The sequence below is a fragment of the Eumetopias jubatus genome, unplaced genomic scaffold (assembly GCF_037043125.1).
Source record: "Eumetopias jubatus isolate StellerSeaLion01/CBP00866 unplaced genomic scaffold, mEumJub1_p1.0 scaffold_9, whole genome shotgun sequence".
In the NCBI taxonomy this organism is placed as follows: Eukaryota; Metazoa; Chordata; class Mammalia; order Carnivora; family Otariidae; genus Eumetopias; species Eumetopias jubatus.
The window spans coordinates 127,703,678-127,721,175 of NW_028274815.1; the positions used below are offsets into that span (position 1 = coordinate 127,703,678).

At 50.6% G+C, this 17,498-nt stretch overlaps 1 protein-coding gene across 6 annotated transcripts in view; it reads right to left on the reverse strand.

The window, feature by feature from the left end:
* The window catches only part of SULF2 (sulfatase 2), a 112,763-nt gene that overhangs the window by 49,629 nt on the left and 45,636 nt on the right, over positions 1-17,498 (reverse strand). For all 6 annotated transcript variants that reach the window (XM_028121892.2, XM_028121891.2, XM_028121893.2 and 3 more), the window contains exon 3: positions 16,956-17,195. In XM_028121892.2, coding sequence (XP_027977693.1) covers positions 16,956-17,195 — 240 coding nt within the window. The remainder of the gene's footprint in view (positions 1-16,955; positions 17,196-17,498) is intronic.

The following is a 17,498-nucleotide window of genomic DNA, read 5'->3' on the forward strand; positions in this document are numbered from 1 at the left end:
AGATTTTCCCCAAACAAAATAAAATCAGTGAGAAGAGGTGTACTGTCTTCCATGTTTGTCAATCTCTCTAATGTCCAGTTTAAGAGAAGGCAGCCGGATTCACGGATCTACTCCTGCGTTCAGCCAGGTGAGATATGTTGCTTTGGTCATGTTTCAAGAAAAATGGCCTTTTGAAATAACTGTGGGTGCATTACACAGCCTCAGAAAACACTATACCCTTGAAGCAAATAAGGGTGAAGGGCAAATCCTGTCTCAGTATTATCATGAAAAGAGTTCTGGGTCCAAGGCTCCTGGGGCCCACTTTGAGACCCGCTAGTTTGAAGGGTAATGATGTTCCCCAACAACCCAGTAAGACAGACACACTTTTTGTCTCCATTTTACAACTGGAGGAACTGAGGCATGGAGAGGCGAAGTCCCTTTGTGCCCAGCGTCCCACAGTGGCTGGTGAGTGGCAGGGTTGAGACTCGAGTCCAGGGGGCCATCTCCACTCCCTACCCCGCCCCGCCTCCCAGCAGGATGGCACCCCCAGTCCCTGCAGATGGGAGCGCCTCCTGTCAGCTGCAGTGCGGGAGGCAGGGACACTCATGAGGGAGAAAGGAAACAGCAAGGGGGTTGCTCAACAGCTAAAGGCAGGGGCAAGGACAGACGGACCTTGTGATCCCACAGACTGCTCCTCCACAGGCTCCGACTACCCTTCAGAGTGTTTACTGCTGGAATTCCAGGTGGAACAGAGATTCCACACTGAGGTCATTCCCCACGCTCCATGCTCCAAGATTTATCTGCCTGTGGACTGCTGAGGGAAGGCCACTCCCAGAGCCCAAACCCCTCGCCTTTCTCAGAATGCCAGCGTGGGGACACAGGCAGGAGCCAGACATCACCTCGGTCACTCTGTCCAGACGTGTAGAAGGGGTTCAAGGGGTGTTTTTGTCTTGGGAGGTAGTTGGGTGTGAGGTTGAGCATGGGCTCTGGAGCTGACAGCCCCGGTTTAAATCTAGCTATTCCCATCTACCAGCTCAGTTTTCCCAACTGTAAAATGGGAATAATAATATGCCTGCCTGACACAGGTGCTGGGGAGAGTTCAATGAGGAAACACAGGGAAAGTGCCCCCCAAATGTTGGTCACTGTTTGTATTATAACATTATTTATCAGGATGTTATGTATTCATTCATGCATGCATGCATGCATGCATGCATGCATTCACTCATTCAGTAAACACTTAGAAGACTAGTGCATATGCGCCAGGCGTGGTTCTAGGTACTAGGGACACAACCGAACAAAACAGAATAAGTTAACAAAGAACTAAAACCACACCCTCAGGGAGTTACGTTCCAGGACTGAGGACAGTCTGAAGCAGGGAAACAGGACCCCTGGAGGCTGTCACAGTAATTCAGGAGAGAGGCTGGGATGGTTCTAAGCAGGTGGGGGCAGAGGGCTGGGTTGGTTTTCAGGCTATTTTTGGAGTCGGAACTGCCATGGTTTGCAGATGGATTAGATGCAGTGTGGAAAAGAAGTGAGTGAAGTCTAGGACAATTTCAAGGTTTCTGTCCCGAGCAACAAGGACATCCGCCCATCACTGAGGAAGGGGGCACCAGGGGAGGGGCGGGTTCTGTGGTGGGGGCGACAAAGAGCTTGAGGTCACACACGTTAACCGTGAGGTTCCCGTTAGCTGGGTAGACGACGTGGAGACGGAGTGGGCAGCCAGGAGATATGCATTCAGGTTCAAGGGCAAGGTGTGGGCTGGGAGGAGAAATGTGGGAGTCGTCAGCATTTCGATGGCATTTGGATCTGTGGAACTCCATGAGATCACCTAGGGAAGGCGTTCTAAATCTATAGTCCCTGAACGGGGATGGGAAAACTCCAACTTTATTGATTTTCATGACCCCCTAACTAGTATCTCCTTCCAAATGAAAGAAGGCAACAGATCAGAATAACAGCACAACCTGTGCCTCTGTCACCAACAGAAGTCACAGGTGTTTTCATATCATGCTACAGGTAACCAGACATCTCGAGATGTCACTGCAGTCAGCACCACTACAAAATCATGCGAGTTATCAGATCCATCAGTTATCCCCCAAAAAAACCACGACATCACGTCATTTAATGTGTGAAGAAGCCATACCCATCACAGTTTATAAAGTATTTTGATACCACTGGCTTCTTTTGTAATCCTGTGTGTTTCCTTCTTTGCATTTAATTTGAGCTTATTCTGAAAAGGATCTACAGAGATGCTAAGGGGGACACGTGGCTCTCAAAGAGGTAAAATCCCCAGGGCAGGGGGAAGAGTATTGCTAGAGAAGAGGGCCCTGGGCTCCCGAAGAAGGGGTCAGGATGATGGGCCACCAGCCTAGCAGATGGAAAGGGGCTGCAGGTGGGCTAGGAGGAGGCCCCAGCAGGAAGCCAGAGGTAGGAAGCATTTCCAGGAGTTTGGCGGGATCAGCTCAGCTCCTGCTGCTAAGGATGATGATGGTTCCTTCTCCAGGACGAGCGAGCATACTGAGCACAGTCCCCACCAGGTATTATAGCTTTTGAAGTGCAGCTCAGCTTCTGCCCAGCCCAACGCTTTGAGCCCTAGAGCTGGGAGTGTACTGGGTTCAATTATCTCCCAGTCACTAGTTTATGTAAGAAGGGGCACATGTGGTATGATTCCATGCCTGCAGCCTTCCCTCTGCTCTGGAGTACATCAGCTCCCTTTCTTCCTCCTCCCCTGGGAGAGCGTGTACATAATTTACAACCAGGCCTGCAAACTCAAACGGGAGTCAGGTGCTCTGGTAAGTGAATGGAACGGACCAAGGATAAGAGGAGAGGTGTGCAGAGAATGGCGATGCTAGCCATGCCTGTGAAGTCTCAGAATCTGCTGTGTCGCCCCAGTGCCCCTGTGCTGCTTCTCCACAGAAGCAGAATTACTAGCTGGGTCCAAGGCTAGCAGAATGGAGGTGACATTCTCAGCCTCCCTCACCGCGGGAAGCGGCCATGACCGGTTTTTGGAGATGTAGGTGGGTGGAAGTGGTGTGAGTTCTGGTAATGCGCCTACAGAAAGTGGGGGGAGCCTCCCCCTGTATCTTCGATGTCCTGCTGGCTGGCTGTGGACGCGGTGAGCTATTCTGGACACGGACAGCCCTCCAGGATGGTGGGGCAACATCACAGAAGGAGCCTGGGCACCAACACCAGGCTTGCCAGATCAGCCCTAGGCTGTCAGTGCCCAAACTGTCAAATGAGAGAAAAATAAGCACTCTGAACCCTGCTCTTTGGGGCCTGAAACACAGTGGCTGTACCTACATTCCAGCAAATACCGGGGGGAGCTGTGACACAAATCCAGCTGGCGACTGCCATCTAGGAGGGGACAGCAAGCCTTTTTTCTGCAAACAGTCAGACTGTTAAGTAGTTTCGCGCTGCAGCCATGTGGTCTCTGTTGCAATTATTCAACTCTGTCTGCCATAGTAAAGCATAAGCAGCTGTAGACAATATGTGAATGGAAAAGCTGTGTTCTAATAAAACTTTATTTATAAAAACAGATAACAAATTTCTGTGGGCTGCAGTCTACTGACCCCTACTGTCCAGGAATGTTGCTAATATTTGGCAAGTTCATCTTTTTTTTTTTGAGAGAGAGAGTGCCCACGAGCACATGAGTGTGTGTGGGAGGAGCAGAGAGAGAGGGAGAGGAGCCCAACTCAGGGCTCGATCTCATGACCCTGAAATCATGACCTGAGCCAAAATCAAGAGTCAGATGCTTAACTGACTGAGCCACCTAGGCGCCGCCCCCATCCCCTCTTTTAAAGCAAAGTTTGGAATCTGAACTTTTTGGTGAATTATCCAGATTTTAAACACCACCTTATAATTCAAACAAAATGTATTTGGGGTTAAAGTGTGAAGTCGGGCTGTTGGCTGCTATTTTGCAAGACCCACATGTGGTCCCAAGGGGTGCAGAATAGAGGCTGAACTGGTCCCGTCCAAGGTTCAATCTCACCCCCGCTGCCCACAGGAGGGCCCTGGGTTGTGAGACCTTCACCATCCATCCTTTGGCTTTGGGGGCTCCTGATCTGGGCAGGGAAAAACAATCCCACTAACTTTCTGGGGGTGGAGCTGGGGTCTCCTGAGGTACAAGAGATAAATGAGAAGGAAATGCTTTTGCAAACTCCAGAGCACTATAAATATTAGATGCAAAATGCCACAGGACTGAAGTCTTTGTTTTTTTGGCAGACAAATTGGCTGGGGAAGCAGGGCTGGGAAGAAAGGCATTAAATAAACCCCGAGCCCCAAAGCTCTTAGGGCTGGGGCATTTCTGATACTCTGTAACTGGATCCTTTTAACTTTGGGCTGCTTGCAAGGTTACAACATGAGCCTCTTTCTTCTGCTTTTGAAAAGACACCAAACGCAAATTGCTGCACAAAGTGATAAATCAATGCCGTGAAAGTTCGGGAAGCCAGAGATGGGATCTTGCTGAACTGAGAACTGTGGGAAAGCAAACGAGGAAGGTGGGGGCATAATTACACACGAAGGAGGCATCTTGTGCTGGAAGCAGAGAGAGCTGGGAGAAATGCCCTCCCCCTACCTTCCCCCTTGATGGAGGGAAAGCTGGATTTGGGTTTCTATAGTAGACATCTGCTTTATTTTTCTGCCCAGCATCCACTCTCCTATCTTTTGGTAACTGTGCCTTCTGAGGTACCTATTCAAGTGAGACTGTTTCTGGCTCCCAGCTCCTGGGCTAGGAACCTGACCTGGGGGGTTTGCCAGTCATGGTGTCTCCCTTCCCCTGGCCTCTGGGGTCGGCCAATCAGGGTGTCCCCCCTCCCCTGGCCTCTGCGATTGGGTAAGGGAGGGGCATATGACCCTCGCTGAGCCAGTGAAAGCCTCCCCTGAGACTTTTGCTGGAGCACTGGGAGGAGGCTCTCTCTTTCAGCCAGGGTCACTACACCGGTGGGGTGGGACCTGTGAGGGCCATCTTAACGTCACAAAGCAGAACCTTCCTAAGCATAAAGCTAACCCAAATGAAAGAAAATCCAAGCTGAAAGATGGGTTCTGGTGACAATGTTTGAGTGCTGGGACTCAGCTACGTTTGCCTGGACTAACTGCAATTATATTTCTGAATGCCGGAAAAGGGAGACAGTAATCCAAATTCCGTTTTGTTCTCATTTCCTGCTTACTTCAAGCCTAAGGCCGAAGACTCATCTGTTCATTCAAATCTTTATTGGGTACCCAATACCTGCCTGGCACTGTTCTTGGACAGGAGGATACAGCAGTGAACAGAATAAATTCAAAACACCTGACATAATTTCAAGGGGATGATAATAAATAAATTCAAAACACCTGACATAATTTCAAGGTGATGATAAGTCCTACAAAGGACATAGAGCAGGGTATCACGGTAGAGAGTGACAGGGGTTGGGGAGGGCTAATTCATGCAGGGAGGTCAGGGAAGCAACAGGGATGTTAGAGACAGAAGGTGAATGATGACAAGAAACAAGCTGTGTGAGCAGTGCTCTAGGTAGATGCAACCACAAGTGCAAAGGTCCTGGGGCAAGCGTGACCTTGGAATGTTTGAGGAACAGCAACAAGCCCAGGCTGAGTGTTGTTAGAAAGGAAGAGAGGTAGGAGATGTGCACAGAGAGGGGAGCTGAGCAAGGCCTTGGCAGCTCTAGCAAGGAGCTGAGTTTATTCTCAGGGCATCGGGCAGCCAGTGGAGGGTCTTGTGCAGAGGGTGACACGATTAGAATGGCATTTTTCAAAGCTTCCTTTTGGTGCCAGGTGCGGAGAAGGACTGGCTAATCACTGGGGAGAGGCAGGGACGAGCAAATAACCAGGTGAAGGCCTAGGGTTGCTCCTGCCTGTTTGTGGCAAGCTCACGGCTACTGAGGAAGGCTGAGCTGTCACAGTGTTGGAGGTGTGGAGGGCAGGCTGCTTGGGCCTCGAATTACACGCTGCCCTTGGCCCCCTACTCCTTGGGAGGGTCACGCACCTCCAGCCACGGAAGCTGGGGCCCATCCATGCCCCGGAAACTTGACGAGCTGGGCACGGTGGGCTTCCCTCTAGCACTGGTGACAAGTTCTATCGCTGCTGAGTCAGCATCATGAAGGGCGGTATTTGAAAAGTCTTTCTGCCCCTTTTAAAGCGTGGTTTTGTCCAGAAGGACAGAACGGGTGGGAGGGGGGCTTGGGGGGGGGCGGGGAGAAAACCCACAACAGACTCTTAGAACAAGGCCTGGGGAGATTGTCAATCACTGGATATTTAATTATCACCTCGGAGGAAGGTGACACTAAGCTGATCCTTTGAAGAGGAGCTCCCAGTGCCATGAGGCTGATGTCCATTTCTATGACAAATATTTTGTAACACTCCCTATTTTCCTGAAAGAAAACTGCAGGTGACAAAAACTACCTAGGCACACCCCCCCCCCCCCCAAATCAATACAACACTGTAATTACAGCCTGCAAGAAGAATAAAAGGAAGGCAATTTATAACAAAGAAAAATTTCTGTATGAACTTTTGAGCCCATCCGTCAGGGAGAGATGTGATGGAGTCGTCAGGTGGCACCTAGACACGGATTCAGAGGCGTGTGAGAGACTGATGCAGGCTGGGTGGGCCCACGGCACTCATAAGCCAAGTGCTTCTGGTGGCCCTGCCCCCAGTGCTGAGAACGTCAGGAATGTGGGATAACTCCTGGAAAAGCTTTGCATTCAAGTATGATATTCCTTCCATTTACTGATCACTCACATTCCTGGAAGATTCAGAGGATCCTAAAACTGTATAGAATACCTCCGGTGGTTATGCATAAAAAGGACCTAGGGTCAAGGCTCAGATTACAATACATGTAAAAGAATCCATTCATATAACGATCTGGTGCAAGACTCGGAAGCCGCCTAGAACAATAGGGAGTTTGGGAGCCCCATTGGGCTCTCCCTCGCACAACAGGCCACAGAAGGTCCCTGGTTCCCGTCCCCCGGACTCCAAGCAGCATCCCCAACTTTGACAACCACCAGAAACACTTTTCACAGATTTTGGCCCCTAGGGGGCAGTGTGTTCCCTTGGGAACCACTGGTTAAAAAAAGTTTGTAACCAGTGGCCTGTGGGCTGAATCCATCCCACAGGTGTGTTTGCTTTGGGTTTGCCTGGTGTTTTTATTTATTTATTTTTTAAAGTAGAGCAAACAGTCTGCACCTGAAATCTGGACAATTTGACGTAAAAATCTGGGTGTCACACTTCTGACAAATGAGAAGATCTGGCACCTTTGGGTCCATCTATCATCCAATGGGCACCTCTGCCTGGGCTCTGTGGCGCTGCCCCCTTCCCCGCCTGGCCCCTCCAGGCGCTAGGGTTTGGTTTCTCTGGGCAGAAAAGGGCTCACGCAGGCATGGTGGAGAGCGGACTCCTCCGTGGCCTTGGGAGGGCTGACACAGAGGGGCGCCCCGTTTCCCTTATTCTGCTGAAAGCTCTCTCCCCATGACGGCACAGATGTGTTCTGCTGGAAGTGACCTGCTGGCCACGGGGCGGGATATGCCAGGTGCTCAGAGAAGGAGGACCTGGCCGTGGACAGGTGGGACCCACAGGCCCCAGGTTGGAGCCCTCCTGGGTAGCTGCCCCATGCTCCTGAAACCCTGACCCGTGGCCCAGCCTCAGGAGGGCCTGGGAAGGAACCAGATCATGGAGCTCGGGCCTCAGGGGAAATGCCGCAGGAAGAAGGAGGGGACGCACCCACCTAATGTGAGGATTAAGGAAGATGAATCAGGTAAAGCGCCTGGCATGGTAAAGGCTCATAGGCACAACTTGCATTTTAAAAATGATTGTTGTCATTCTTTTTATCTTCTGAAAGGTTTGTGTCCCCCTCTCCAAAATTTTGCTTGAATTACACTCTACCCCAAGGCCGTCCAAGAGGACTTTCTGTGACGACAGAAAACATGCGATATCTGCACCATCCACTCAGGCACCCACGTGTGCCCAATGGGCACTTGAAACGTGCCTAAGATGACTAAAAAACTGAATTTTTCTTTTTTTAAGATTTTACGTATTTACTTCACAGAGAGAGAGAGTTAGCGAGAGCAGGAACACAAGCAGGGGGAGCAGGAGAGGGAGAAGCAGGCTTCCCGCCGAGCAGGGAGCCCGATGCGGGGCTCGATCCCAGGACCCTGGGATCATGACCTGAGCTGAAGGCAGACGCTTAACGACTGAGCCACCCAGGCACCCCTAAAAAACCGAATTTTTATTTTGACGTAATGAACTTAAAGTTAGATAGTTCCCAGTGGCCAGTGGCCGTGCTGGGCCCAGCAGCTCTAGTGTAGGCCCTTCTAGAATGTTCAGGGGAGTTGTAGTTCACACCAAGGAGAGACTGCAAAAGGTCACATGTAGCCTGAAAACTCCCTCAAACCCTTGGAGACCTGTAGGCAGGTTTTACACATCCACCCAACATAGCATCCTGCTTCTCACTTTTATTTGACTTCCGCGATTATTTTAATGCCCACCAAAGTTAGAGACTCCCTGAGTGAAATAAAAGTTAGAGAGACCCTGCGAGAGGAACCAAAGCAAGTTGCCCAAGGGCTGGACAGCCACCACGCGCCACGCTTAGGACCACAGTGGACAGCGAAGGGGCAGGCAGCAGGTTTTTCTGAGTCCTTGGTTGTCTGCAGGGTTTGCTCGTTTAATGCAAGATTATGCAGCTTTAATGGAGGTTAATGTGTCACTGCGGGGATCAAATCAGGTGGTCTGCATGAAAGAACCCAGCTGAGGTGGGTTGACTTGCGTCCCCCAAAATATACCTTCAAGTTCTAACTCCGGGTACATGGGGACGTGACTTTATTTGGAAATAGGGCCTTTGTAGATGTCATCAAGTTAAGATGAGGTCATACGAATTAGGGCAGAGAGAGAGGGACCCTCGGGGAGGCAGAGTCGGAAGCAGTGCAGCCACAAGCCGAGGAACAGCAAAGATTTCCAGCAACCCCCAGTAGCTGGAGGAGACAAGTAAGGATACTCCCCAAGAGTCGTCAGCGGGAGTGTGGCCCCTGCTGACACTTGATTTGGGGCTTCTGGCCTCCAGAACAGTGAGAGAATATAATTCTGTTGTTTGAAGCCACCCAGTTTGTGGGGCTTTGTTACAGCGGCCAGAGGAAACCCATACACCCGCCCCCAGCTGCCGTGCTGGGACAGAGTGTATTCGCTTGAGTGTCGCCTGGGGGCAAAGAGGAATCTCCCCCCATCAGCCTCACACCCAGCTTCTGAAAAGTTGGGAAGCAGGACCATCTGCTTCCTGTCTTTCCAAGTGGCCCCTTTCTCTTCCAGCCCCAGGGAGCCCCCCTCCCAGATGTGTGGGCACTGGTCACATGACCCTCAAGAGTGGGGTCACAGCAAAGGCACTGGGTAACTTATACACATATGTTGTAACTCCACTGCACAGATGGGGAAACTGAGGCCAGAGGGGGCCAGGTCTCAGCTCAAGGTTACAAAGGAGTTAGAAGCAGAACCAAGTTCTCTAGACTCCTGCACCAATGTTTTACTGGTTTTGAAACTTAAAGATCTTGGAGAAAGGGAGTCCCCATGAAATCTGAGTTGAAAGAGATTCAGCTTGAAGATGAACATGGATGTGACACATGTGTCCCTCTTAAGGACACCCTGGGCCAGTCTGGGCCCTGGAGGGCTGCCTGACTCCTGTCAGCATTCCTAAGGTGGGTCTACTTTGCAGGGTGAGTGAACACGCTCTGTGATCACACCCCTAGGCCGGAGAGAGGGGGCAGCTGGACGAGGGAAGAAGGGGGCTGTGTGTGCACACGTGTGTGTGCTCACTTGAGGGGAGGGGAAGGGAGCGGGGAGCACAAACAGGAGAGAGGCCAAGCACAGAGAAGGCTGCCATTGTGAAGGCAGGACAGCTGCACCAGGGGCCCCTGAAGAGGCGCCCACAGGAAGAATCCAAGTCCTTTCTTCTGTGTGTGTGCAGAAGGGCCCAGAAGAAAGGAGGAGGGGCCGAGATGGTGGGGGTGGGGAGGAGGGAGCGGGAGAGAAGAGAGGGGTATAGAGAGATGGGGAGGGCGGGGGGGGGGGCGGCGCTGCTGGCTCCGGACGGAACACACAGACTCATCTGCTCGTCCTGCCGTGACTCCCCGAGCACCGAAGACGGGGCGCGCCTTCTTGCAGGCACGGGGGTGCGGAGGGCACAGCCGTCCCCACTTCCATGGAGCGGGCGTCTCAGAAGGGAGGCGACCGGCGAGAGCAGTGGCAGGGCCCATGTTAGTGCTGGAGAGGGCCAGAGAGTCGGGCTGAGCAGGAGCCAGGCCAGGGAGTCCCGAAGGGGCGGACGGGGACATCCCTTAGCCTGGGAGGCTGGACAACAAATATACAGAGGGATGTTAAGCGGTGATGAGAGCTCTGAAGGAAAATAAAGCAGGGTGAGGGGATAAGGAGGGGACAGGAACCCCCTTTTGGGTGCGCTAGTCAAGGAAGGCTTCTCTGAGGAGGCGATAATTAAACAAAGATCTGAGGGAAGTGAGCGAACGGGCCATGCAGATGTGTAGGGAAGAAGTTTCCAGAAAAGGAAAGAATAAGCACAAAGTCCCTTGAGGGGGCGCCGGGTGGACTGTTTGAGAAACAGGAAGGAGTAGAGCAACGGAGGGGGAGGAGAGGAGGTGAGGGGGTCAGGAAGGAGGCGAGGGGCAGGGGGGTGGATTGTCAGGACCCTGAGGTGACTGTGGGGGGCCCGGGGGGGCGCTGCAGGCAGAGGAGAGACAGGGCCCCTTGGGCCGCTGAGGCGGGAACAGAGCGCAGCGGGTGAGGACAGGAGCGGTGCGCAGGGAGGAGAGGGCTGTGCCGTGAGGGCGAGACATGGTGGCAGCTCCAGGAAGGGTGGTGGCGGGATGGGCTCTGGAATATCCTGAAGAGAGAGCTGGCGGGGGTTTGCTGATGACTAGATGTGGTGTGACAGCCAAGGGAGAAGAGCAGGGACAGCACGAATGTTCCGGAATCCTGGAGCTGCCAGGGGAGACCATGGGACGTGTTCGGGGAGGGGGACGCGATCGGGAGGCCGCTTTGCACACGTCAGGTTTGAAATGCCAGGCGTGGGTCCAAGGGGAGATGGAAAGTAGGCGGCTGGAGGCCGGGGTTCAGGTTCAGTGTGGGGCTCAGTGCAAGAGGCTAAAGGCAGATCAAACAGAGTGGTGGAAAGAGGGAGGGGTGAGGATTCTTCCACAAAAAAACAGAGGAAGGCACCTGAGCACCGGTCCTCACATATGTACGGTCCTACCCCCCCCCAACACGCTGGCAGCGAGTCTTGCCAGGGATGCCACCATGCCCAGGGCCGCCTTCCTGGCCTCTTGTGCGAGAGGCAGCAGGTTGCCCCAGACTCACCAATGCCTCATGTGCCCTGCCAGGGCCGGCATCATGGCCCAGAGCCCTTGCCCTCCAAGTGAGGGCGGCCGCCCAAGGTTGACAGCCAAGTAGTGCAGATCCTCAGCTGACCTCCCTCCCCAGCTTTGTGTGAGCAGAAGAGTGAAAATAATTGGGGTGCTCAAGGCCAAATTTCCAAACAGCTCCAACTGGGGGGCCCTGATGTAGCCTGGGCTTGTAGTAAGAGGCCTCTCCCCCACCCCCAGCGCATTCTAGAACATGATGAGGGAGGGGCTGAAAGCTCGCCACCAGTGCCCACATCCCTACAAAAGTCTGTATCCGATGGCAGAAGCTGGGCACGGAGACCACCTCAGAACTGCCAGACTCAGATAGCAGCACGGAACGAGAAAAGTGTCACCCCAACAAGAAGACAATGGGCACTTCTAATTTGCCAGCAAGCGCCGGAAAAGGTGTCCTCCCCCACCCCATCCCCCCGGCAAAGCAGTGTAGTGGAAATCTGTGATTGCCACCTCAGTATGTTTTCCTTCCTCCTCATTCCCACAGTCCTTGATTTCCGCTTTGCTGGAAGTCACCAAATTGCTCCTGGGCAGTGGAGGTGCCCATGTGCGTTCCCACTGCTAATGTGTGGGACTCAGTTTCCCCACATCCCCACCAACCTTTGGTGCGATGGGACCTCTGCATATCTGCTATGGTCACTGTTGCCTTCATTTGCATTTTGCTGATTACCAGAGGGATTGAGCACGTGCTGCCAATTTTAATCCATGTGCACAACTTCCTTTCACCATCCAAGCTGATCTACGGCGACATTGCTGGGAACACTGCTCTGGGGCGGGCCGTGCGACGCTATGCTCCTTGTGTAAATCATCACCGTCATCGGGGCTAACGCTGCTTAAGGGCTTACTGTGTGTCACTGTTCTAACATTTCACCCCCACAAAACCCTAGGAGCTAAGTAACATTCTTATCCTTCCTCGAGGTAACCAAGACTAAGAAGTTAAATAACGTGTCCAAATTCACTCAGTTAGAAAGTGGTGGAATCAGGATTTGAACCTAGGCAGAGTCCTTGCTCTCAACGGCTTTGCAAAGAGCTGGGAGGAATCTCATTGCCAGAACACTACAGAACTCTGACCCATGGGTATGCAATGCGAGCGAGCACACTCAGGCAGTTGACGTGTGCTAAAAATTGACTGAGTACCTTTTGTAGAAACTGAGGATGCAATTCATCCCTTACAGGGTGTTTATAATTGAGATCCCAGTCCCTGGAGACAGAGGAAGCCAACATACAGAAATACCCAAGAACAAACTGGTATTTATCCTTCTTCTACTTCACATGTCTCACTTCGTCCTTTGTCCGTCTCTACTGCAAGCATGGGGTAGCAGAAAGTAAGATGTTTGCCAAATGAAAATGCCAGTCTTGTAAAAGACGCCAGGTTTTGTGAAATTAATTAAAGGGATGCTGGAGGATAGCGCGAAGCACACGCAAATCCACTGACAAACAATATTCTGATCCATGAGGTAATTGAAGAAGAGGCGGCTGGAAAGGATGAAGAGGTAGTAAGTACTTCATGGGGGTAAGATTCAGAAGTCAGAGGAGTTAGAGAGGCCCTGGGGAAAACTGATCAAATCCCAAATGCTTCTGCAAAAATGACCTGTTATGATTTAGCTGTGCAAACTGCAGGTTTAAGTAAAGGACAGCACATTGTGTTATCGCTTCGATTTGTTGGACAAGTCACACCCCCCCAACTGTCCCTTCACCAACCCATTTGCTTAAAGAATCAACCCATTAGTCACCATCACAACATTTGTTGCTATGAGATACATCAAATAAGGTAATTTTCAAAATTTTGTAGTTTCCTTTTTTTCCCCCAAGATAAAAGGCCCAACTAAATGCACTAAAAGCACTATTTACATGAAATGTTGGCCCACGGTTGGTCCACTGAAGGAACGTTTTTCTGGTTTCAGTCTTGCACAGTTCAGGCTGATCTCTTGTACTCAAAAGGGGGTCACACACACAAGTGGTTGTGAACTGTTACTATAGTTTGATAATTTTCCCTCAGTATCCGCTGTCGTCTTCTCCTACAGAAAGGAATTTCTAGCTGGGAAAATGGTCACCCAGAGTGGAGACTGCATCTCTTAGGTTCCTCTGCAGTCACATGTGCTCATGTTACTCATTTCTCATCAATGAGGTACAAGGAGAAATGGAAAACAGCTGAATCTCTGATCAATTTAGTAACACCTAAATAGATGAAGCAAATGCTAACAGACCTAAAGGGAGAGATAGATGACAATACAATGATAGTAGGGGACTTTAATACCCCACTTTCATCAACGGATAGATCACTTAGGCAGATAATCATAAGAAAACATTGGCCTTAAATGACACGGTAGACCAGATGAATTTAACATTTATAGACCATTCCATTCCAAAGCAACAGAACACACATTCTTCCCAAGTGCACATGGAACATTCTCCAGGACAGAGCAATGTGGGACCACAAAGCAAATACATTTAAGAAAACTGAAATCATATCAGGCATATTTTCCAACCACAATGTATGAAACTAGAAATCAATCACAAGAAGAAAACTGGAAAATTCACAAATATGGGGAGAGTCAACAACATGCTACTGAACAACCAACCACTGGGGCCAAACAAGAAATCAAGAGAAATTTTAAGAAAATACCCCGAGACAAATGAAAATGGAAAGAAAACATCCCAAAGTGTACGGGATGCAGCAAAAGCAGTTCTAAGAGGGAAGTTCATTGTGATAAACGCTTACATCAAGAGACGAGAAAAATCTCAAATAAACCACCTAACTTTATACCTCAAGGAACTAGGAAAAGAAGAACAAAGCCCAAAGTTAGTAGAAGGGAGAAAATAACAAAGATTATAATGAAACTAACTGAAATAGAGACTAAAACAGAAAAGATCAATGAAGCTAAGAGCTGGTTCTTTGAAAAGATCCACCAAGTTGACAAATCTTAAGCTAGACTCACCAAGAAAAAGAAGACTCAAATAAAACCAGAAATGAGAGGTGTTACACAGAAATACAAAGGATCATGAGACTACTATGAGGAATTATGCACCTACAAATTAGACAGCCTAGAAGAAATGGATAAATTCCTAGAAAGACACAACTTACCAAGACTGAATCACGAGCAATTAGAAAATGAACAGACCATTTCCTAGTAAGGGGATTGAGCCAGTAATCTAAAACCTCCCGAAAAACAAAAGTCCAGGACCAGAGGGTATGTTCTACCAAACATTTAAAGAAGGGTGCCTGGGTGCCTCAGTTGGTTAAGCATCCGCCTTCGGCTTGGGTCGTGATCTCAGGGTCCTGGGATCGAGTACTGCCTTGGGCTCCCTGCTCAGCAAGCAGTCTGCTTCTCCTTCTCCCTCTGCCTGCCGCTCCCCCAACTCATGCGCTCTCTCTCTCAAATAAACAAAATCTTAAAAAAGATAAAGAAGAACTAATATCAATTCTTCTCAAATTCCTCCAAAAAACAGAAGAGGAGAAAACACTGCTAGACTCATTCTATGATACCATTCCAGACAAGGACACCACAGGAAAAGGAAATTATAGGCCAATATCCCTGATGAACAGAGATGCAAAAACCCTCAACAAAATATAAGCAAACTGAATTCAACAATACAATAAGAGGATTACATCCCATGATCAAGTGGGATTTACTCAAGGGATGCTAGAAGGGTTTACCATATGCAAGTTGATCTATGTGATATACCACACGAAGAAAATGAAGGATAAAAACCATATGGGCATCTCAACAGAGGCAGAAAAAAAATCTGACAAAATCCAACATCTATTTATGATAAAAACTCTCAACAAAGCGGGTACCCTCAACATACTAGAGGCCCTATAAGTCAAGCCCACGGCTAACATCACACTCAAGAGCGAAAAACTGAAATCCTTTCCTCTAAGATCAGATCTAAAGTTTACACAGGCCTTCTGGTCAGATGTTCTAAAGGCGGAATGTGAGCTACATTCTGCCTTCAGACAGCCTTTGTTTGGCCCCTACAGAACATTTTTTAAAAAATTGAGTTTGGCAACTTTTTTTTTTTTTAAATATCAGCAGATTTCAGCTAAAAATTCAGGTGAGAAATATTTGAAAGTCGGTACCACTGAACACAAAACAAATGGCTATAATTATCTGGACCTGAGTGGCAGACGCCCCTTCCAATAGGAGCCCTCTGGTCTGCTGCAGGACCTCTGTCCCGCCTCTTCTGTTTATATTCAGGTCCCCACAACTACCTGGGAGTGTGTCCGTGGTAAACTCTGACACTTGTGGCTCTCTGTAGAGACCCAGGAACCAACAGGCTTATGTGTATAGGATCGAGGCCTTCCTGGTTCTCTCAGGAGGAAAGGGATTGAGCACGTGCTGCCAGTTTTAATCCACGTGCACAACTTCCTTTCACCATCCAAGCTGATCTCTGGTGACATTGCTGGGAACACTGCTCTGGGGCGGGTCGTGCGACGCTATGCTCCTTGCGTAAATCATCACCGTCATCAGGGCTAACACTGCTTAAGGGCTTACGGTGTGTCACTGGGTGATTATGGCAGGAGAATCAGTCTGCAAGGAGACACACCTTCCTCTTGCTCCCCACCACCCCCATGTGCGCCCCCAGCCACATGTGTATCCCAGGAAAAGCCCCCCCCAACCCCAAGTCTGGAAGGCTGCTTCATCTCTGAACTGAGCTGCGAGGGAGACGTCGAGCCTTCCCTCCTGTCACTCCCACCAAACAAGCCCCTTGTCCGTTGGACACAACTTCCCCGGGGTAGCAATATCTCAGGCATGAGGTCTGATTTCGCCACTGCCTTGGTTCCTTACCCAAGATGGGGAGTATTCACTTCTTAACAATTTGATTTAATTGGGTTTGGAGGATTGTTCGTGGTGCTAGAGATAAGTGTTTTCACTGCGTCTTTGCCCCAGGCCTGGCAGGTGAGCCTTGGGAACCGACCAAGGTACCTCCCGCAAGATAGACAGGAAGCCCCACTCGCTCTGTGCCCACCCCCCACTCCCTCCCTCCCGGGAGAGCACACCGCAGCACTGACCACAGGAGAGATGGAGCCTGCTGGGTAGTGCAGACAGCCAAGTGTAGACAAACCATCCAGGTCAACTCCCGGGCCAGTCTGCAGAGTGGCCACACGGTCCCACATGTGCTTCTCTCCATTTTCCACACCGGTTTTCATCCCCACCCCCACCCCAATGTTCTGGAACCTTCTTCCGTACCGATGGTCTGAAGTCAACAAATCAGTCCCCAACGTAACCCACGGTGAATACAAATTGTGCATAAGTACTTCCAGCCTCTCTCTGTATTATAGTTCATATTTTAAATGGACTAATTTAAAAAAAAAATTCAAATTCCTTCGAAAAGGCCAGTTTCTTTCACTACTATAGGCAAATCATTCTGCATTTTTCTAATGCATAAATGCACAACTTTTGTATTAAAGTGAAGTTGTCCATGGGCTACCTAAGATCATCTAAAATCCCGGCAGGATAGGGATCCCGTGCTGGCGTGAGGCCAGGGCACCCGGCACCCTTTCCGACGCTCCCTGCCCGCCCGCCCGCCCGCCCGCCCGCCCGCCCGCCCGCCCGCCCGCGGCCTCCTGGCTCCCCGTACCTGTCCGGTAGCCCGTGCTGTTGAGGTAGACGGCGAAGGTGCGGCTCTCATGCTGTGCCTGCCAGGAGGGCGAGGAGCAGTTCTCATTGTTGGTGTAGGTGTTGTGGTTGTGGACGTACTTCCCGGTGAGGATGGAGGAGCGAGAGGGGCAGCACATGGGCGTGGTCACGAAGGCGTTGATGAAGTGCGCCCCGCCCTGCTCCATGATGCGCCGCGTCTTGTTCATCACCTGCATGGAACCTGCAAGAAGGGAGCCAAGGTGAGGTGCGGCAGGCCAGCTCCTAACCCGTGCCCCAGGGGGCCACAAGACAACGGTGGTTCTCAACAGGGTGGCACCCCCATCCCTGGGGAGATGACGTTTTGGAAATCTCTGGGGACATATGGGGGGGAACCGCTGTCACGTGTGGGTGGGGGCCAGCAAGGAATATCTGTGCAAGAAATTTCCTGGGTCTGCAGTCCCACTGGGTGGTCACGGGGAGTGGGTAAATACCTGTTTGTAAATGATCCAAGCCTAGAGCGGAACTTTGTTTTACGTAGAAATAG